The sequence below is a fragment of the Carettochelys insculpta genome, chromosome 14 (assembly GCF_033958435.1).
Source record: "Carettochelys insculpta isolate YL-2023 chromosome 14, ASM3395843v1, whole genome shotgun sequence".
NCBI classification, from domain to species: Eukaryota; Metazoa; Chordata; order Testudines; family Carettochelyidae; genus Carettochelys; species Carettochelys insculpta.
The window spans coordinates 12634584-12658193 of record NC_134150.1 but is presented as its reverse complement, the minus strand read 5'-3'; the positions used below and the strand labels follow the sequence as shown (position 1 = coordinate 12658193).

The 23610-nt window shown below is 47.6% G+C and overlaps 1 protein-coding gene across 1 annotated transcript in view; it reads right to left on the bottom strand.

The window, feature by feature from the left end:
- The window catches only part of RPGRIP1L (RPGRIP1 like), a 193958-nt gene that overhangs the window by 40228 nt on the left and 130120 nt on the right, over nucleotides 1–23610 (bottom strand). The window contains exons 22-23 of the mRNA XM_075009174.1: nucleotides 12059–12221; nucleotides 9712–9809 (exon numbers count right to left, since the gene is read on the bottom strand). Coding sequence (XP_074865275.1) covers nucleotides 9712–9809; nucleotides 12059–12221 — 261 coding nt within the window. The remainder of the gene's footprint in view (nucleotides 1–9711; nucleotides 9810–12058; nucleotides 12222–23610) is intronic.

Genomic DNA, 23610 nt, shown 5'->3' with positions numbered 1-23610 from the left:
TAATCTGTAACCTAATCGTTTTAATACAGAAAATCTTTTATGATTTTGATAAAGTGCAATACAACTATAAAATTTGTACATCAACTATATTACTGTTTCGCTTACTGATGATGAGTAATTTCCAGTTTAGTTCACACTGCTGAAGATTATTTTAAAGTATTCACTATGTAATTAAATAGAATTCAGTTCCACCTATTAAAATACTTCTATAACTCTCTCATTCAGAGAGGCGACAGTACTTCTAAACCTCTGTGAAAAATGATGAATAGATGTGCAGCCAATCATGCATGAAACATTGCTTAATGTAGCTGGTTACATTATAAGATGCTGCACATGTTTTACTAAGATAGTGTCTGAACACAAATCAGACTAGTATTGACCATTGTTGATAACTGCATTTTGGAATGTTAAAAAATTCAAGGTCACTCTGCCCAAGTAGACTATAATAGAAAAAAATCAGCCATAACCTTCTCAGAGACAACAGGAAAAGTCATTAAAGTAATTATTATGCAGATAAAACATTATAGCTATTTTTTCAGGGAACTAACTTCTTTATAAAGATTGCTGAAATTAGGTCTAGTCAACTAAATTTACGCCTTTATTCCCCATGCCTTTAGGACCAATATTTTATTGAAACAACAGGCATTGAAGCAAGCTTTGCACACTTATTCTATATCGTGTATGCATGTAATTGTGTGCAAGCCACTTTTGCAGATTCTCTTGTGCTTATAAACAACGGTAGATACTACTCATGTAATACCCCTCTGTATATGTAAGTCAAGGAAATTCCCTTTTTGCATATATCCATTCTATAATTTAAACAAATACACGCAAGCAAGTGCACGAGCAAAGCTGCACTGCTAAAACAGATACTGTGATAGAGCATCTTTGGAAAAATGGCTCTCACTGCTGCATTTAGAAGAAAGATGGGGGAAGGTTAAGAAAATTATCTATGACCAGTTCAGTTGATTAAAAATTAAATGTCTGTTTAATGTATCAACATCTTAGAGTCAATGGAAGTGAGGCAAGTTGCTGTTAAGGACAGACTGGATACCATAGTATTGTGGAGATCACAAGAGAAATTATTCCTCTTGTGCAGTGTGTCTGCCTCAGTAAGAGAAGGAGGGGAGAGAACTGTTTCTGTCTTTGTAACAGACAATGGTGGGTTTTCTGCATGAAGTACAAGTTAGGGCTAGAATAACAAGAAAGTTTCTTGGAGCTTCAGGTTTCAAAAACAATTACTCTCTAAGGGCAAGCAATTATTCTGTTTTAACTCAAATTGCCACCAGGTTGATGAAAGTCTCAAGCTGCACTTGCCGTTTGTGCAGTTTAACAAGCAATAACTGCAAAAACTCACAATAACATAAATCATAAATGGTAGCTCCTATATTTTCACAGAGATCTCTTTCATGGCTTCTGGTCAGCTCAACAACATCCTTTCAAGGTGTTGAGCCTAAACAGCCCCAGCCGTACCTAATTAGCTCACAGATGGTAGTGCCTCCATAAGCTTCTGGATGGAAATTAATCCCTGAAATCATGATTCAGGGGGAGCCTCTTTCTAGAAATACCAACAATGTGACAGGCTTATGTATCAACAGGTGGGGATACCAAGACACCTGTACACCTTCATATACATATATCAAACACAAAATTATGCAAAAAGATTACTACTAAGGTATCAAAATAAAGTCCCCAAAAGTTACACAATGTCCGAATTAAGGTTGCCTTTGCAATCTGAATTCAGCTCCCTTATATATATGCATTGTGATAGAATCTTCAACTATATCATCACACTTCATTTCCCCTCCTAAGATCCCTGCTTCATTCACTTCACAGAATGAGTGGTGCTTATTTAATGGCAGCTATTCAATATTTTGTTTTTCAGTGTCTGACACAAGGCCTTAGTCTTAGTTCATTGCCTCTATTCAAACCCTGCTTTCAAGTTAGAACTATGAATTTCCCAATGGCTTTTCTGTGGTGCTTATCCATATAAAATCTTAGGCTGCATCTACACTGCAAGATAAATTCAAATTTAAGGCACTTAGTTTGATATTATAACATAACTGTCTTCAGTGTAAATACCATTAGCTCGATTCAGAGAGCACTAATATCAACATCATAATATTGTTGAAACCGGCTGGGTATATCACAAAGTTCAAATTTAAAAATTCAAATAAAGGCTAGTATGGAAGTGCCATGTCTTAAAATTGAATTTATTAGCCTCCAGAGGTGTCCCATATGTACTCCACAATGCCCAATGCTCTGCTCTGGCTGCTTCCATCTCCTCTGCTCTTCAGGTGTACAGGAATTAGGTAACAGGAAGACCGTGAATTTCAATTCAGGACCAGGAAGCCCATGGCTGTGGCGATCATGTCTGTATGAGAGGCTGAGAAACATCTTTCTTTCTTTGCTATTAGCACTGTGAGTGCATCTACCTGGTACAAACAGTCCCAACAGACTTTGTGGTTCTGTTTCTACCTTTGCTACCTGAGCACTTGGTATTTTTTTTGCGCTACCTGGTGCCAGCTGCTGCCCCACCACACCATGTGGCAGCTAGGCTGTTGGGGAAGTCATGTTTGTATGAGAGGCCGAGAAGCTTCTTCTCAGTGATTTACATTTGTGCAGGTCCCCCGCTCCCTCCGCCACAGGCAACACACAATGGGGGTCCTTCCTGCACACAACCACATCATGTGGTCAGCCCTGACACAATAAAAGGAGGTGACTGCAATTCAGTGCAGACCATGCTGCCAGACAGCATTATATCCTGGCTTAGGCATGATGAGAGCTCCAAGGGCATGAAAGATTTTGGGGGGCTTGCTGCAACTGGGGGAAAGTCTCCCCCAGTGGCTAAGAATTTCAGGGGCTTGCTGCCACTGGGTTCACTACTATAACTGGCCCCCCCAGAGCCATGAAAAATATTTTGGGGGGCTTGCTGCCACTGGGAGGAAGTCTGGCCTGGCAGTTAAGATTTTTGCGGGCTTGCTGCTGCCTGGGGGAAGTTTCCCCTGGTGGCTAAGATTTTTGGGGAGTTGCAGCCAGCTCCGGAAGTTGCCCCCGGTGGCTACAAATTGTGGAACCTGGCTGCTGCCTGGGGGAAATGCCTCAACTGGCCTTCCACCCAAACATCACATCCTCCTCCAGAACAAGGATACTGGGGGCTAGCTGTCACTGGCAGGGAAGTCTCCGCTGGTGGTTATGAATTATGGGGCCTGGCTGCCGCCTGGGGAAACAGTTCAAGTGGCCCTCAAGCCACTGACCCCACACCCCATTGCCCAAAAAGATTTTTGGAGACCATGTCAACTGGCCATTCAACCTCCCAATGCCAACCCCCCAATAATGGCAATGAAATCTGATGAGGCCCATCCCCCACGTTGGCAATGTCCTTGTAGAGAAGAGGGAAACCAAAAATCTTTTTTCCTAGCCTTTTCTATTGTTGATCTTCTAAGTTTGGACCCCTTCATGCAGGTAAGAGTGGGTGGAGGGCCAGCTGAGAAGACATAGACTGCTGGGAGGTCCGAAGAACAGAAGCTGTATAATGAACTGGGAAGCCAAAAAACCCTCCCTCACCCAATTTCTCTTTTTCAAACTTTTAATATCTACTTTTTCTTCATGTTTTGCATTGTGCCTGTATTATTCTCAGTGATCAGATTTACTCAAGGGAGAGGGGACAGTAGGTGGAGAGCTTTTTATAAAATCTTTGATAATTCAGTTACAGCTATAGTTTTAAAAAGTAATTCAGTTATAGAAACAAGAGATTTCTGTTAATTTGGTGACCTTTGTTGATGCCTCAGTTTTCCTTCCTTCCACTTGGAAAAATGGATGTTTGCTTACCACAGGAGGGCAATGAGGGCAATGCAATGTGGGAAGATGATGTCAAATACCCGCAACCACCTGCTGGGCATCTTTCTCCCATTCTGCACCAGTGAAAATAACCAGAATGCTATGTGGATGAAGGGACTGTGGGACAGGTTCCCACAATGCACTACTGCAACAGTCAATGATTACTGATTGGGTGTGGCAGCAATAGGTCGACTTTGTGGGGCGCATGTGGGAGGTGAGGATACTCAAATTCGAATTTATAAAAAACAGTGTTACAAAACCATTACTAACAAATTCAAATTTATCTCATAGTGTAGACATACCTTAGCGTTCCAGAAGGATATTCTTACATCGTGTCTGTTATATGAGGGTGTATTATTCTGATTTTATAGATGGGAAAGAAGCATAGACATATTAAGTCACACTCCCCATCCCCACATACGTTTGGTCCCAATCTCTTGCCTTCATCTCTCTGGCTACGTCTACACGTGCAGCCAACATCGAAATAGCTTATTTCGATGTTGCGACATCGAAATAGTCTATTTCGATGAATAACGTCTACACGTCCGCCAGGGCCGGCAACGTCGATGTTCAACTTCGACGTTGCTCAGCCCAACATCGAAATAGGCGCAGCGAGGGAACGTCTACACGTCAAAGTAGCACACATCGAAATAGGGATGCCAGGCACAGCTGCAGACAGGGTCACAGGGCGGACTCAACAGCCAGCCGCTCCCTTAAAGGGCCCCTCCCAGACACAGTTGCACTAAACAACACAAGATACACAGAGCTGACAACTGGTTGCAGACCCTGTGCCTGCAGCATAGATCCCCAGTTGCCGCAGAAGCAGCCAGAAGCCCTGGGCTAAGGGCTGCTGCCCACGGTGACCATAGAGCCCCGCAGGGGCTGGAGAGAGAGCATCTCTCAACCCCCCAGCTGATGGCCGCCATGGAGGACCCAGCAATTTCGACGTTGCGGGACGCGGATCGTCTACACGGTCCCTACTTCGATGTTGAACGTCGAAGTAGGGCGCTATTCCTATCTCCTCATGAGGTTAGCGACTTCGACGTCTCGCCGCCTAACGTCGAAGTTAACTTCGAAATAGCGCCTGACGCGTGTAGACGCGACGGGCGCTATTTCGAAGTTGGTGCCGCTACTTCGAAGTAGCGTGCACATGTAGACGCAGCTTCTGTTTGATCTCAGAACCTTCCCCCGGCTCATCTCAGTCTCCTGTCAATCCTATTCTGCCCATTTGCTTCAGCTCATCAGGCATTCCTCTTCTCCCCTAGTATCCCATGCCCTACTGGATCTCAGTCCACCTCTCCTTGTCAAACACCAGCACCTGTTCCCCATCCCATTGAAGCTCACTGTCCCAGTTTCCCTTTCCCCAGACCAGCCGAGACTTCCACTCTATCCACCCCAGAGGGCTGCTATCCCAATCTACTCCCTCTCTTACCTCCTACTGATCTAACTCTTAGGAGCTGAGGAAGTTTCCACAATCAGACCCTTAATTATTAAAATGGAAAAAGTTAAAATTAAAATGCTTAATAAAGCTCAGCATTCACACAAAGTAAGATTAACTGCAAAACTGTGAATAAGATTTATAATGAACAGTCTTGTGGCACTTTAAAGATTTATTTGGGCATAAGCTTTTGTGGGCTACAGCCCACTTGGTCAGATGCATGAAATGGAAACTACAGCTTATCGGTGCCATGTACACATATGCAAAGCACAAATGTTAATGAGGCCAATTCAATCAGAGCGGACTTGGCCCTCTCCCAGTGTATTTTTAGAACCCTCAGACGGTTTTCAGGAACATAAAATTTGAAAAGATGACTAATTTGTGTTACCCTATCCTTATGCCAAAATAGGCTTCAAGCAAAGTTTGGCTGAATAACATTTCCTAATATAACTGAAATCACAAGAAAAAGTACATTTCCAGCCTCAAGGACTGCATCTGGTTTCCTGTCATTTGAGCTAATTTGCCTTATAAAGATAAGGTGTGTGACCTTGCTAGTCCTGAAGACTTGTGGGGAAAAGAAATCTTGATTTGAGGCTACCTGGCTAATAATTAAATTCAGGGGAATTGTTGGAGAGGTAATTCTCTGTGTGCGGAGCCCACTCATGAAGACTTCTTAATTCTTTTTTTATGATTAGGTTAGTAAGCATCAAGAATAATGGTGTGACCCACATGCCTTTTTTCTCCTGACAATTAGGTCTCGCTGGGTATTTCTGAAACAATTTTTAATAAAAACAAATCTTAAGAGACATGCATTAGAAAGTGAAAAGATTGTGGGTTTTTTGTTTTGTTTTGTTTCCAGTCAGTATATGGGTGGCTATTGTACAAATATCTCATATGTCTCTACCCATGAACCTCAGTCAGACTTGCAAAATTCAATGTATGATGCTGGTAGCTTAGGTGCCAGATCTTTCCAAGTCTGTAGGAATCAAGCTGAGGACTGACTAAGTCAAAACTGGAAATTGGAACAGCTCTAGTACATGTTAATATTGTTCAAGATAGGTTCTGAACATGTAAGAATATGTTCAGTGCTTAGACTTTAGGAAATGCTTCTAAGTGGCTGAATGCATTACTCTTACTTGCAATATCATCTGTATTCTGTGCTATAAGGAAATATGTAAGTTTTGCTTTACAATAATAAAAAAATACTTGCTCTGCACTTTCAAACCTAGATAGAAAAAGCAGTTCTTACTGCCAAACCAAAAGGACAATCAAATCTAAGTAGGCCATTGTGAAACATGACTCAAAGCCTGGTTTAATGACTGATGTCTTGTTGCCTGCCTTCATTGCCTCTGCAAGGATGTTACAGCCTTTTTACAGCCTTTTTAAGTTCTCTGTTGACCTATGAATCCAGTCTCTGAGCTTCCACCTTGGCTGCTCTTGTTTTGCTATTGTTGATTGCTGCTTTTCTGTCCTTTCATTTCTTCACTTTTCACAGTTTCTGCTGTGATCCATTCTTTGTGATGCCTTGTCCCCTTTCCCAGTGTTTTATCACAGGTCTCCTTCCAGGCTGTTTTGGTGTGCTTCCAAATTTGTTCCACTGTAGCATCTTCCAGAATGAGGTTTGTCAGAAGTGTGTATTTGCTGGACAGCTCCACTTGGAAACCAGCTTGTCTCCACATCCTTCAGCTACTCCATGTTGAATTTTAATCCCAGCTTGGTCACTTTGTTTCTCTACCTCTTTTACCATGACCAAATGGCGGTCTGAACCTACATCTGCTCCTCTTTTAGCGCGGACATCCTGCATTGGTCTTCTGAAAGAACTCCTGATACAGATGAGATCAATCTGGTTTTCTGACTTATGGATCCTTTTGTGTGGAAAAAAAACCCCACCTATCACCAATCCATCGTAGGAACAAAAGTCACTGAAGCCCACTCCATTTTCATTTATGTTGTCTAGGCCTTCCTTTCCCATGGTCTGTTCTCAGCCTGTAGTTATGCTTCTAATTTTTGCATTGAAATCACCCATAAAAATCAAGATATTCTTCTTTGCCTTTGGTTCAGAACGCTTTGTAGTTTCTCATAGAAATTTGAGAAATTTCTTCAGCAGCTTCGTTGGTTGGTTCGTAACATTGTACAATAAATACCCTCTGCAGTTTGGTGTAGAATCTGGCTGCGATGATGCATGACAACGTTGATGTCCACTCCAGTGAAGAACCAGATGCCTCTCTTGATAAAATCAAGCCCATGCCTTCTGTGTGTGGTGCGCCTTCTTCTTCATGTCCTGAGTAGATGAGGGTTTCATCTGTTGCCAGGTGTACCAGCCTAGATTGTGTCCATCCTGTCTCACACAAGCCCAAAACTGCAAGCTTGTACTGTTTTACCTCTGCTGCAATCTGTGCTGTTTTCCCTCCTTGCTACATGGTCTGAATGCTTCACGTACCAAACTGGGTGGCTGTCCTGGGTGAGAGAAGGGTCATCTGCGCGGCACCTTCTTTTTAGCTTTCCCTATCACACTTCATACTTAATCTGTGTAGACTGCCAACTCCTGCCAAGAACGAGAAGTTCTAATTATGTTCAAATATGAAAAAGGGATGGTGATGTGGGGTGAGATTAACAAATTTGTATTTTCCTCATTTGAATGCAAGTTTACATTCAAAAGGTTATTAATTTATATTCTAAAGGCAAACTAAAAGGCTTCCTAAATATGAAAGTTGTACTGGCCACAAATGATTGTTGCACACAATCTGTATATCATTTGTTTATGCCTACATGTCTATCTGCACATGTAAGGCCTTTGACTTGGTCAGCAGGGATGGTCTGTTCAAACTGCTCCACAACATAGGCTGTCCTCCACGGTTACTCAAGATGATCCAGTCGTTCCACGAAGACATGAGAGGAACCATCCAATATGACGGCGCATTATCGGATGCTTTCAGAATCAGGAGCGGCGTCAAACAAGGATGCGTGCTTGCTCCGACATTGCTCGGGATCTTCTTCGCATTCCTCCTCAAGCATGCCTTTGGATCTTCAACAGAGGGCATCTTGCTGCACACAAGATCTGATGGGAAACTGTTTAATCTTGCAAGGCTGAAAGCTAAGTCTAAGGTGCAGGAAGTCCTCATCAGAGACATGCTGTTCGCAGACGATGCTGCTGTAGTGTCTCACACAGAAGACCAGCTTCAAAAACTGCTGGATCAGTTCTCCAAAGCGTGCAAGGACTTTGGGCTCACCATCAGCCTAAAGAAGACAAACGTACTCCGTCAGGATGTTACTGAATCCCCATCAATCAGCATTGACAACTATATGTTAGAGGTCGTCCATGAGTTCGTTTACCTCGGGTCCACCATCACTGACACCCTGTCGTTGGACACTGAGCTAAATAGGAGGATCGGAAAAGCGGCCACAACTCTGTCCAGACTCAGCAAGAGAGTGTGGAATAACAACAAGCTGTACACTCACACCAAAATGCAAGTCTACAGAGCCTGCATCCTCAGCACCCTCCTTTATGGCAGCGAGACTTGGACCCTGTATGCCCGCCAGGAGAAGAGGCTGAACGTTTTCCACTTGTGCTGCCTCAGGCACATCCTTGAAATATCATGGAAGGACAGAGTGACCAACACCGCCGTCCTCGAGCAAGCTGGAATCCCAACCATGCACACCCTCCTCAGGCAGCGGCGGCTCCACTGGCTTGGCCACGTCCACAGGATGAATGATGGAAGGATTCCAAAAGACATCCTGTATGGTGAGCTAGCCTCTGGCAAAAGACCTCCCGGACGCCCCCAGTTGCGCTACAAAGATGTCTGCAAGAGAGACCTCAGAGAGGTAGACATCGAGCTGGACAACTGGGAAGAACTAGCAGACGACCGCAGCAGATGGAGGCAGGGGTTACACAAGGGCCTTCAGAACGGCGAGATGAGGATCAGACAGCTAGCAGGGGAGAAGCGAGCGCACAGAAAGCACACTAAGGACTTGCCAGACAACCACCACATCTGCAAGAGATGCAGCAAGGACTGTCACTCTTGTGTGGGTCTTCATAGTCACGGTAGATGCTGTAAATGAAGTCCTCAATTGAAACTATAAAGGGAGCGATCCATAGTCTATGCAGACTGAAGGATGCCTAATATTACTACCACCTAGTGGATCTGTAGCTGCCTGACCTGAAGTCCAAATTTTAAAGATCACTGAAAATTTAGAGATTAATTTATATACGTAAAAAACCTCTATTTGCATGCACAATCAGGTCATCAGACTAACTTACCTGATTTTTGCACAAGCTCCCTGTTTCAACTTGAAAACAAGTACTCATACAAACTGAAGGCTCTTTGAAATCTAGTCCTTAATATTTCACTGCTCATATTAAAGGAAGATACAGTTACAATGTATCATAATTTCCCAAACAGAAGAATTTAATTGCCATAAACATACTGACTGACCTCTTTGATATTCTTGGACACTGGGCTAGGAACAATACAGTCATCACTGTCAGTTATTATTGATTCCATTGCATCAGCTGCCTGTCTATTACCTTGATCTGTGGGAGGAAAATAAATCAGTTAAAATTTCTGTATTTTTAGCCATTTGAGATTTGTTGAGAAACCTGAGAGCACAATATTATTTTTTCTGATAAATATAATTTGAGAGAGTCAGGCAAATCTTTCCTCCTTTGCAGACCATAATACAGGTAAATCAATGACCATTATTAAATGGAGTATAAAGTCACCTGCTTTTTCTTCTGATCTGCTACAAATACTAACGGTTATGTTGGTAGAAACTGAAATACAACTGTACCAATCTTCTGTGATAAATAACAGTGTAAACACAGATTAGTTTAATATAGGGCTGTCAAATGATTAAAAACTGTGATTAATTGCACAATTTTAACTGGACAATTAAATAAAAACAGAATATTAATTTAAATGTAAAGTAAACTCTTTCATATCTGGCAGCCGGGAGGTTGCTGGATATTAAAATATTCCAGATAATAGAGAAGTATACCTAGCAATGCATAACACTAAGAAAAGAAAAACAAGATTAGATATAAAGAAACAAACAAAAATGTATGCAGAGTATTCTATTTACCAACAACAGTAGTATTATACACTGTAAACTTATACTGTATTTGCTGTATTTATTTGTATTTACTTTCACTGTACTGTACTTATGGTAAACGTAACTAAAATTTACTTATGGTTAAAGTACCAGTTGTTTGAGAGTTCCACATGATAGAATGTTGGCTATGAAAGAGTTCACTGTATTATAAATATTTTTGGAATTGTTCTACATTTTCAAAATATAGCTCAGTGGTTTGAGCATTGGCCTGCTTAATTCAGAGTTGTGAGTTCAATCCTTGAAGAGGCCATTTAGGGGTTTGGAGCAAATAGATTAATTAAAAAAAAAAAAAAGTCAGGGATGGTGCTTGGTCCTGCCAAGAGGGCAGGGGACTGGACTAAATGACCTCCCAAGGTGCCTTCCAGTTCTATGAGATGTGTATCTCCATATATTTTACAGAATACAAAGTGTAGTGTGCTTACTTTATATTATTTTTATTTCAAATACTTGTAATGTATAAAAGATACACAGTCTAAAATTTTAAGCATGGTGGGGAATAAGAATGTTTAACATATCTGGCATATTAATATCTTGCAACATCAGTTCAACAGTGCTATGTAAACACCTGTACTCATTTTCATGTGAGTTTGTAAATAACAGGTAGGCAGCAGCATCTCCCATAAATGTAAACAAATGTGTTTCCCTTAGGGTTCTCTGAACAAGAAGTGGGACTGAGTGAACTTGTAGACTCTAAACTGTACTCAGAAACAAAACAGTGCAAAACCTATGTTAAAAAATTCTACATTTATAAAGTGCACTTTTACCAGCACTTGTATGTGGTGAAGTGAAAAAACAGTATTTCTTTTATCTTTTTACAGTGCAAATATTTATAATAAAAATAAAATACAGTGAGCGCTGTACATTTTGTATTTTCTGTTGTAACTGAAATCAGTATAGTTCAAAATGTAGAAAAAACATCAAAATATTTATAATAAATGTAAATTGATATTCTATTTTTAGAAGTGCAATCAAAACTGTTATTAACAGTGATTAACTTTTTATATCATGTTGATTTGTTTTGAGTGAATTGCTTGAGTTAATTGCAATTAATTGGACTAAAAGGAATATTGATTTAATCTGTAAATTTCCAATGTTTAGGTTTCAGCAGTTTGCACATAAATTGTTATATTGCAAAATAGTTTCTCAAACAGATTAGGGTTGGATTCAGGCAGATATTTCTACAATGCTTTTATCTCTGTTTTGCTGTAGTATAAATAAATTTAAAAATAAAAATCTGCCTCTTAACAACTTGAAGTCACAGATGTAATAATATGTAGTGCCCTCTCACTGTCTGAGACCGTCTCTGATACTACTGTTGGCAGTTACGTGCACACAAATGGAGCACATTTTTTAAAATATTCTTTAGAACAACACTCTTGCAAAGTGAGAATACAAAGACATTTAAAACAGAAGCCAAGTTTCCATTAATATTTTATAAAACTTGGTTGGGTACCAGATTTTTGCATTCATTTACTATACAGTTTCTACTTGGGGTAAGAACACCAACAAACTCACCCAAGTATAGCCACAAAGAACATCAGAATACAATTTATCTCATGAACCTTCTCACAATGAGGCAGCTCTCACTGTTAATACCACATGCTTAAAATGGTAAGAAGTAGCTTCACTAATGAAATACATTCATTTATGATTTACAAAAATGAAAGTTACCTTCTGGTTCTAATTCCTCAGTTATTTCCGTTTCATCTCCAGAAGTAGTTGAGCTCTGGTCAGCCAACTGACCCTCAGATAGCTGAGAGAAGTCATCTTTTTCCTGCTGAATTTCTCCAGTAGTTTCCTTTACTTTATCATCTACCACTCTTTCCCGTATAACCTCAAATAAGAAAAACAAATATAAAAGTAGGTATAGTAATAGACACTCTATGGTGTTTATGATATAAGAGGTTATCAATTATCAATTGCAATAACAAGTATCTGAGAGTAAAAAAAGACAAATTCATAATTTACGTTTTCTAAAGATGTAATTTCACAAAATCTCGTGGCATCTGTCAACATAAATGCAGCTTCTGGCAGTTTAAAATTTAACTTGTGTTTTCAATCGTTTATTTTGAGAAAAATTATTGTTCAGATGGTATTTTATAACCTTGATTAACCTTTATACAGCATATTCATGACGGTTTCAGTGTGAACTGCAGATAGCACTACAAAAGAGACAGCTTAAAAATAATATATTTAATGACTTAAAAGTCTAGCTATGACAATCTTTTAATTTTTAATGTACTATAATGTTCTCTCCCTACCCCTTCAGATCCATTGAAATCATAGGTCATTTTTCAGTTTATACTAAATCAGGGATATTATAATGTACCAGTTCTACTGGAGTAAGCATCTACTTTACAGGGAATCTAGTAACGGAAAGCTTCTTACCAGATCATTTTCTTTCTGGGCCTGATTTCTCTCCCCAAACATTTGAGCTTTACCTCCCCTTCCTCAGTGGTGCCAAGCCTTCTCATAACCATTCTATCTTTGGGTTGCGTGAGTCCCTCCGCTCTAGACTACAGCGGCAACACAAAGGAACTTTAAGAAGCCATTGGCCGTGTCTACACTAGCCCCAAACTTCGAAATGGCCATGCAAATGGCCATTTCGCAGTTTACTAATGAAGTGCTGAAATGCATATTCAGTGCTTCATTAGCATGCGGGCGGCCGCGGCGCTTCGAAATTGACGTGGCTCGTCCCAACGGGGCTGCTTTTTGAAAGGACCCCGCCTACTTCGAAGTCCCCCTATTCCCATGAGCAGATGGGAATAAGGAGACTTCGAAGTAGGTGGGGTCCTTTTGAAAAGGAGCCCCGTCAGGACAAGCCGCGCAGTGGTGAGCCGCGTCAATTTTGAAGCGCCGCGGCTGCCTGCATGCTAATGAAGCACTGAATATGCATTTCAGCACTTCATTAGTAAACTTCGAAATGGCCATTTGCGTGGCCATTTCGAAGTTTGGGGCTAGTGTAGACATGGCCATTGTGGACTATTTCACCATTGAACAATTCTCTGCTGGCATGAAACTAGCATGAGGATCACCACTGGCACAGGGGACATGTCAGAGCTGGAACACTGTGCTTCAGACAGTGTTCCAGACAATTCTTGGCTGGTGAGGCATTCTCTGTGTTAAGCAGTGTCAAAACTCTCTTTCTGCAGCTCACGAGACAATCTCCGACCTAACAGATGGAACTTCCTATAGTCTTTGGCTCACTCTATTTGGCCTGCTCTAACGTTGAGGGGAGAAGGAGGAACAAACAAAAACCACAGCCATGGGTTTTTCAAATTCCTTTAAATGCCTTCCGCTAACAAGAATGAGGGCAATTGGTTTATTTAACCTGAAAAATAAGCTTTAAACAGAAGAATACACAAGTCAGGAGCACTGCATCCCTGTTCTGTTAGCTTACCAGACTGATGATCTGGCAGGAGCACTTTCAGCTGCTGACAAGTTTCTGCTGCAGCCACTGCTGGCAGTGAGAGGGGTATAAACTAAATATCTTGGATTGGGGAGGAAGGTCAGGTGCCAGAACTTAATATCCTTGCAAAGATTTGCAAAACTATTTAATTATCCTTATTTTCCCATGGGGAACAGAAAAAGGTAGTTTCCAGCTCTGTGCAATGAAAAATGGGACATCAATAGCGTAATATACTGGACAGGTGAATCAAGAGGTGGCCACCCATCATTTCAAGAAAAAGAGTAGGTTTAAAGTAAGTTATATATTTAATACTTTCCTGACCCTGGGCATTTGTATATATTCAACATATTTTCCAAAGCTGGTGCGATATGTTTGCCTGCCATCACCTTTAAGAAGGGGGAAGAGATGAGCTTAATTCAAATGTTAAAAGCAAAAGAAATTATGCAGGATTATTGCTACTTTAGCATAGGTTCAGCCTCTCTAGTACGGCATGCTTGGAACTGGACCTGTGCGAAATCAGAAAATTTGCCAAACCATGGAAGGTCAATATTGTCTGGCAGCATTATCAACCCTTCCACTGCTTACTGGGCTCTTACAAGATATTTAGTGGTAAATAAGAGCTACGTATGAGCACATAACACAGGGCCAGAACTAGTGGCTGCCAACAAACTTTATGGGACTGTGGAAAACTTGGCCAAACCTAGGATAACTTGTCATCTAGCTAACTAAAATCATGCCAGACAATGGACACTGCCAGACCAGAAAGGTTCAACTTACAGTGCTTGAGAGGAAATAAGGTCAAGTCACTGAATCACATACATTCCAATCCATTTAATGATGTTTCCTCCATCCAAACATTCATCCAGGCTTACCCTGCTAAAATGTATACTATTTCTTTTTTAAATATTTCCTCTGTATGTACATTTGGAAGGTTGCATATCCTGAAAGGAAGCAGTAAGTCAGGCAGCAGCCTATAATAGCAGCACTACCTATTTTCCTTCCATGAACTCTAATCCTTCTTGACACTGTAGTTTTGATTCTTTAATATATAACATGACACATCTTGTATGCCTGTACGAAACCATTTACTAAAACATTCATTTGACCTGCCTGACAAACCAAGTAATACTCTTCTCTTAGATTTTTATCTTGGATTTTCTAATTACTTAGCAGTCGAACTAACAGCACTCAGATTATAATGTTCATAACAACTTCATTCTTGATCATTTATTTTTTCTACTTCAGCTACTCATCACAAGAACCAATTAGAACAATTATCAAACCATTAGGATACCACTGTATTACAGTTTCACCCTTAGTGCATAACTAAACAAATCTGATAGGCTGTGTCTAGACGGCCCCTCTCTTTCGAAGGGCCATGCAAATGCATCCGATCCAAAATGCAAATGAAAGAGAAGTTACTCACCGTAGTAACGATGGTTCTTCGAGATGTGTCCCCGTGGGTGCTCCACGATAGGTGTCGGGCTCGCCCAGGCGCCGCAGGTCGGATCTTTCCAGCAGTTTCTGCCGGACCGCGCATGCACCGGCGCGCGCCACTCCCTTGCGCGCTCCCGGCCACGTGCGCGATCCAGTCCCCACCAGTTCCTTGACCAACCGCCTCGGGTGCTCCTGAAAAATACTAAACAGAGATCCGAAGCGGGGAGGATGGGCAGGTGGTGGAGCACCCATGGGGACACATCTTGAAGAACCATCGTTACTAGGGTGAGTAACTTCTCTTTCTTCCTCGAGTGTCCCCGTGGGTGCTCCACGATAGGTGACTACCCAGCAGTAACCCAAGATAGGAGGTGGGTAATCGGTTTATGTGCAGCTTGTCCCCGAGACGACCGCTGTCGAGAGACAGGTATCCTCTTGGAATACCCTGTGAAGGGCATAATGCTTGGCGAAGGTGTCATAGGATGACCAGGTCGGCGCTCTGCAAATGTCTTTTAGCGCAATGCCCTTGAAAAAGGCTGTTGATGCCGCCACCGCCCTAGTGGAGTGAGCCCTAGGCGGGGCCAGTAAAGGAGTCTTTCTAAGTTCGTAGCACATTTTTATGCAGGATATGAGCTGTGTCTACACGTGCACGCTACTTCGAAGTAGCGGCACTAACTTCGAAATAGCGCCCGTCGCGGCTACACGTGTCGGGCGCTATTTCGAAGTTAACTTCGACGTTAGGCAGTGAGACGTCGAAGTCGCTAACCCCATGAGGAGATAGGAATAGCGCCCTACTTCGACGTTCAACGTCGAAGTAGGGACAGTGTAGACGATCCGCATCCCGCAACGTAGAAATTGCTGGGTCCTCCATGGCGGCCATCAGCGGGGGGGTTGAGAGACGCTCTCTCCAGCCCCTCAGCTCACTGGTGGCCGCGTGGAGCGGCCCCTTAAAGGTCCCCTCCCCCGCCCTGACACTGCAGGAAGCTGAGGCAACGTGCAGGCTGCAGCCTGCACACGCGGGCAGCCTGCACAGCCCTCAGCCCACCACACAGCGGCGATGGCTGCCCAGCAGCCCCCCCAGCGCCCCCAGGGGACCCCCCCCGCAAGGGGAGCCAGGGCCGCCAGCCCAGCCAGAAGACCTGCCAGTCTGGGAAGTGGCAGCGGGGCCTGTCCTGGACGGAGGCCGAGCTGCGGGACCTGCTGGGGCTCGGCTGGCCGACGGCCTGGCTGCCCGGGGTCACCCTGCCCGCACTCCGGACCACGTCCGGAGTAAGGTGAAGGAGCTGCAGCAGGGTTATGCCCGGGCCCGGGATGCGGCCAGCCGATCTGGGGCCGCCCCCGTCACTTGCCCCTTTCACAGGGAGCTCAGGGACATCCTGGGCTCCCTGCACACCTCCTCCCCTCCGGCCACCCTTGACACCTCGGCTGACAAGCCCCAGCAGGCCCTGCAGCCAGAGTCCGACCCGGAGGCAAGCCCCGCACCCCGGGGGTCCCCCCCGGAGGCCATCCCCGGGACATCGCGGCAGGAGGAGGAGGAGGAGGGGGGCTCCTCCTCCGCAGAATCCAGCCTGCAGATCCTCCTCCTGCCATCCCGGAGCAGCAGCAGGGCCTCCGACCCCCGGGGATCTCCGGACCGTGGGAGCGGACCCACAGGTAGGTACCCCTCTCTGGTGGACACCCCTGGGCTTGAGGGGCGGGGGTAACAGAGATGTGTCCAGGGCCCCCCACACGCTCACATGGCCATGGCCCCAAGGACACCAGGGCCATGGCCCTCACAGCACTGCAGCCGTCAGCCCCTGCCCCCGCCACCCTGCATGACAGTGCCGTGCCCCAGCCCCGGGCCAGGGGGGAGCGGAACCTCGAGGGGCCCCCGGGCGGAGGGGGTGGGACACCCTGCAGCAGCAGCATGTGATGGAGTGGGGGGAGTGCCAAAGGGAGACTCAGGCTAAATATGAGCCACAAGAGCCGAGGCGCTCCCAGGGCCAAAGGAGGATCCTGGCGCTACAGCTGGCAGGTGACACCTCTGCCCTGAACAAACAGGAGGGAGGAGCCGAGCTGGCTTGGAATTGGGGGGCGAGGGCGAGGGCCACAGGTAGAGGCTAGGGGAAGGGAGAGCTGGTAGGCAGCCAGCCAGAGGAGGGGGAAAGCTGCATTCCAGAGGGGCCCCCCTTGGGGTCTTCTCCCCACGACAGGTTGGAAGGACTGTCTCTTCCGACAGCTGGTGCTGTCACTCCTGCCAGAAACTGGCCATCTGTGGCCTAAGAAACCTCTCCTGCTCTCAGACCCTGCGGGGTGAAGTGAGAGTCGCTCCCACCAGGGGACGGGGTGCAGGGCAGGGGGACCCCTGAACCCCATCCATCACAGCAGCATCTCCCGGGGACGGGGATGGGGAACCTGCAGCACAGGGCGGGGGGGACAAAGGCCACGGCTCGGGGCCCACACTAACGCCTGTCTCCATTCTTCTTTCTCCCCTCCTCTCCTGTGTCCTGCACCTGCACCTGCACCATCCGAAGGACCGGAAGAGAGCGCTGGCGAGGCCTCAGTTGTCCCGGAGAGCCCTCCGGGACCCTCGCTCCAGGGCAGCCCCTCGGCCGAGGAACGACCGGCCCCGCGGAGGGCAAGACGGCGGACCCCACGCCTACTACCGGCGGCGGCGACGGACCCCCAGCTGCTGGCCATCCTCCGCCGGCAGCTGGAGGTCTCGGAGCAGCACCTCCAGCTGCAGGAGCGGCCGCTGGCCTGGTGCCAGGAGGCATGGAGGGTCTATATGCAGACATTTAACCGGCTGGTTGATTACCTGGCCCCCCATGCCGCGCCGGCCGAACCATCGCCTGCCCTGCCCACTCCTGCAGCCCCACCACCAGCTGCTCCAGCCGTCGCCGGGCCGTCCGCCGTCGCCCCACCACCCACCCACGAGGGCCACAGCGCCGAGGGACCCCTGGAGCCACCTGAGACTCGCCGGCGCCGATACCTTCCTGTGCAGCCCGCTCCCACCCAGCCGCGGACCAGACTGCAGGCACAGCGGGGCTCCCGGCTGGACATGCCCAGTGCTGGGCTCTAGGGGAGAGGGGCCCGGGATGTGGCCCCCCCCTTGTTGTATATAGTTTGACTGTTTGTTTTTGGTGCCCCCGTTTGCCCCGTCCCCCCCATGTAAATAGTTCTCCCCGTTCTCCTCCCTGCTTTTCTTTTTTGTTGATGGCGCACACTTCTTTGCTTTGTTGTTGTATTGTTTTATTTGTGCACATCTTGCTTTGGTTGAACGTTTGCCCCTCCTTTTTGGTTTGTGTTTCACATATTTATTTATTTACAAAAAAAAAAAAGTTTCGTAAAGACGAAAAAAAAGTTTACGTTCACCCACAAGTTCGTGCTGTCATTTGTCCAGGACAAGTGGGAGGGGGGGGCGGTGGGGTGCTCCATGGTGTGGGCGTTGGGGCAGGAGCGTGGGGGAGGAAGGGGCGGGCAGTAGGGGGCCTGGGCAGAGTTCACCCCGCGGCCTGTTGGTCGAAGTGGGCCTGCAGGGCCTCCCGGACCCGGGTCCCCTCTGGGTCCACCTGCCGACTGGGGGCAGCAGGTGGCTGCACGTGTGCCCTGCCGGCCTCCGCGGCCCAGCCCTGCAGAAAGGTCTCCCCCTTGCTCTCCACGAGGTTGTGCAGGGCGCAGCAGGCACCCACAATCTGGGGGATGTTGTTGGGGCCCGCATCCAGGCGGGTCAGGAGACATCTCCAGCGTCCCTTGAGGCGGCCAAATGAGCGCTCCACCACCTGGCGCGCATGGTTCAGGCGCTCGTTGAAGCGCTCCTGTCTAGAGGAGAGATGGCCCGTGTAGGGGTGCATGAGCCACGGCCGGAGGGGGTAGGCCGCATCTGCGATGACGCAGAAGGGCATGGTGGTGTCCCCCAGAGGGATCTCCCGCTGGGGGATGTAGGTCCCCGCCTCCAGCCGGCGGCACAGGCCCGAGTTCCAAAAAACCCGGGCGTCGTGGGTGCTGCCAGGCCAGCCCACGTAAATGTCCTGGAAACGTCCCCGGCTGTCCACCAAGGCCTGCAGGACGACAGAATGGTAGCCCTTCCGATTGAGGTATCGTCCTCCACTGTGATGCGGGGCGCGGATGGGGATGTGAGTCCCATCCAGAGCCCTGAAGCAGTTGGGGAAGCCCAGGGTGGCAAAGGCGGCGACAGTGGCATGTGGGTCCCCCAGCCTCACGAGGCTGTGCAGGAGCATGGCGTTGATGGCACGCACGACCTGCAGGGAAAGCACATGGGACAGCCCCAATGAGGGGTGAGCAGGGTGTGCGTGGCCCTGCCCTGCCCTGCCCTGCCCTGCCCTGCCCTGGCCCCCCTGCCCTGCCCTGGCCTCCCCCTGTGGGTTCTCTGACCTCCATGAAGACAGCCCCGACGGTGGCCTTTCCGACACCAAACTGCTGCCCCACGGATCGGTAGCTGTCCGGAGTGGCCAGCTTCCAGACAGCGATGCCGACCTGTTTCTCCACAGGGAGGGCACGCCGCATGGCAGTGTCCTGGTGCCTGAGTGCGGGGGTGAGCCACTGGCACAGCTCCAGGAATGTGTGCCAGGTCATCCTGAAGTTCCTGAGCCAGTGGTCGTCGTCCCACTCCCCAAGCACCAGCCGCTCCCACCAGTCGGTGCTGGTGGGGTAGCTCCACAGCCGCCGGCGTGTGAGGCGGGGGGTGGAGCGGGGTGCTGCAGGGGTAGGGGTTGAGCCCTGCTGCCCTGGGGGCATCTCCTCCCCTGGGGCAAGAAGGTACTCAGCTGCCTCCCACATGGCATGGGCCAGGGCAAGCCCTGCTCCTGCCGGGAGGGCTGGGTGGACCTCTAGCTGCTGCTGCTGCTGCTGCTGCTGCTGGGGGTCCATGACTGCGTCGCCCGGGGTCTGTGTGCCTATGGCTCCTCAGACCGCGTGCTGTGCAGGCTGAGTGTATGTGGGAGGGGCCCTTTAAGGGAGCGGCTAGCTGTTGCCCCGGAAGCGCTAGTCCGCCCGTTGACCCTGTCTGCAGCTGTGCCTGGCATCCCTATTTCGATGTGTGCTACTTTGACGTGTAGACGTTCCCTCGCTGCGCCTATTTCGATGTTGGGCTGAGCAACGTCGAAGTTGAACATCGACGTTGCCAGCCCTGGAGGACGTGTAGACGTTATTCATCGAAATAGCCTATTTCGACGTCGCAACATCGAAATAAGCTATTTCGATGTTGGCTTCACGTGTAGACGTAGCCATGATGTGCTTCGAGATTCTCTGCGAAGAGAGACCTTCTCCTTTTGATTTGGGAGAGAGAGAGACTAGGAGTCTATCCGTTTTCCAGAAGGACTTAGTTCTGTCTATATAGAAAGCCAGTGCTCTCCTCGGCTGTGTCTACACGTGCCCCAAACTTCGAAATGGCCATGCAAATGGCCATTTCGAAGTTTACTAATGAAGCGCTGACATGCATATTCAGCGCTTCATTAGCATGCGGGCGGCAGCGGCGCTTCGAAATTGACGAGCCTTGCCGCCGCGTGGCGCATCCAGACGGGGCTCCTTTTCGAAAGGACGCCACCTTCTTCGAAGTCCCCTTATTCCCATGAGCTCACGGGAATAAGGGGACTTCGAAGTAGGTGGTGTGCTTTCGAAAAGGAGCCCCGTCTGGATGCGCCGCGCGGCGGCAAGGCTCGTCAATTTCGAAGCGCCGCTGCCGCCCGCATGCTAATGAAGCGCTGAATATGCATGTCAGCGCTTCATTAGTAAACTTCGAAATGGCCATTTGCATGGCCATTTCGAAGTTTGGGGCACGTGTAGACGTAGCTCTCATGTCCAGGAGGTGTAGGCGCGCCTCTTTGTTGGAGTTATGAGGCTTTGGATAAAACGAGGGTAAAACTATAGGTTCGTTAATATGAAACTCTGAAGAAACTTTGGGAACAAAGGCTGGATGCAGCCGTAAGGTTACTGCCTCCTTGGAAATTACTGTGCAGGGTGGCGTTGCCGTAACTGCAGCAAGCTCGCTCACCCTGCGAGCTGACATGATTGCAAGAAGGAAGGTCGTCTTTATCGTAAGGAGACGGAGGGAAACTGTGGCTAAGGGTTCAAACGGTGGTCCCGTTAGCGCATTAAGCACCAGGTCCAAGCTCCACGAAGGTGGAAGCGGTTTCCGAGGCGGGTATAGGTTGACCAGCCCTTTGAGGAACCTGGTAACCATGGGATGGGCAAACACCGTGTGCCCTTCCTCTTCATGTCTGAAAGCCGATATAGCGGCAAGGTGGACCTTCAACGAGGATAGGGAGAGTCCGCCTCTCTTGAGGTCCAGTAATACTCTAGTATTACAGGTATAGGCGCAGCAAGGGGGGCTAATTGCTTGGTAGAACACCATGCAGTGAATCAAGTCCGTTTTTGCTTATAGGTCTTCCTGGTGGAAGTCCTCCTGCTACTTTCTAGGACTTATTGCACTCCCTCCGTACACGTGCTCTCTAGGGAGCTGAGCCATGGATTAACCATGCTTGCAGTCGCAGGCCTCGGGGGTGTGGATGCACTATGGACCCCTGGGCTTGCATAAGCAGATCCGGTGCCACCGGGAGGGGCATCGGTGGATGGTCCGACATGCGCAGGAGTAAGGGGAACCATTGCTGTCGATCCCACGTTGGGACTACTAGGATCATTCGGGCTTTCTCTCTCCTGGCTTTCTGCAAGACTTTGTGGATAAGCACTGTGGGAATAAATGCGTAGAGCAGGGGGCCCCTCCACGAGATCACGAATGCGTCCCCCAGGGTCCCAAGGACCCCCATCCCAGTCCTGGCGTGGAGCAGTATTGTGGGCACTTCTTGTTGTGTTGAGTGGCAAACAGGTCTATCTGGGGAAATCCCCATGCGTGAAAAATTGGTCGTAGCAGATTGGAACGGATCTGCCACTCGTGTGTGAGTGCGAAGTGCCTGCTCAGCTGGTCTGCCTTCACATTGTGAGCTCCTGGTACATACGAGGCTTTCAAGGTTATATTGTTGGCGATGCACCAGTTCCACAATCGGACTGCTTCCGCACATAAGGCACGGGACTGAGCTCCTCCTTGCCGATTTATATAAAGCATGGTGGAGGTATTGTCTGTACTGATCCCGACTACTTTGCCTTGTATATGGTCTCGAAAGTGTTTGCAGGCGTTGAACACTGCTTTGAGCTCCAGTATATTTATGTGCAGTGACTGTTCCGTGGAGGACCATAGTCCTTGTGTCACCTTTTCGCCCATGTGTGCTCCCCACCCTATGTGGGAGGTGTCGGTAGTGAGAAAAACAGATATTTGTGGTTGGTGAAAGGGCACCCGTCAGCATGTTCTTCGGGTTTACCCACCATTGCAGGGATCTGCGCACCTCTGTCGTGGGTGACACCACCCCGTGGACGGTGTGTGCTGCCGGTTTGTAGATGCTCGCCAGCCAGTGCTGCATGCTGCGCATATGCAATCAGGCGTTCTGTACCACAAACGTTGCTGCTGCCATGTGGCCCAGCAGCTGTAAGCACGTGAGAACCGGCACCGTAGGGCTGAAGGTGATGACTTGCATGAGGGAACCAATGGCGCGAAAGTGGGCATCTGGTAGATAAACCCTTGCTGTGATGGAATTTATACGTGCCCCTATGAACTCTATGTCCTGTGCGGGGTCTATCTTTGATTTTGCCAGATTGATGACCAGGCCCAGCAAAGAGAACGTGTCTGCTGTGACGTGTATCATGCGAAGTACCTCCTCCTTCGAGGCCCCTTTCAGTAGGCAGTCGTCCAGATATGGGAATATAAACACCCCCTGTTTGTGCAGGTAGGCTGACACCACTGCCAAGGTCTTGGTGAAGACTCTGGGGGCCGAGGAGAGGCCGAATGGCAGAACCTTGTACTGAAAATGTTCTTTGCCTACCATAAACCGGAGAAAACGCCTGTGAGCTGGGTGAATAGTTATGTGGAAATACAAGTCTTGTAAGTCGAGGGCTGCGAACCAATCTCCATCGTCCAGTGCTGTAAGTATAGAGGCGACTGTGATCATCCGAAAGCATTGCTTGTGCAAGTACCGGTTGAGGCCTCAAAGATCTAGGATGGGCCTCCAGCCTCCCGTCTTTTTCTCTGTGAGGAAGTATCTTGAGTAGAACCCTTTCCCTCGGAGTTGCTCCGGCACTCTTTCCACTGCCCCTATAAGCATAAGATGGTCTACCTCCTGCTTGAGTCTCGCTTCGTGGGAGGCATCCTTTAGGTGGGGTCTGGGTGGAGGTCGTGGCGGTGGGAGCGACTGGAAGGGAATCGCGTAACCCATGGCTATGATCTCCAGTACCCATTTGTCTGTGGTGATCTTTTGCCACTGGCCGTAGAACGGTCGGAGGCGATGGTGGAATAGTAGCTTTGGATGACATTGCGCGATGGTAGTGATAGTGC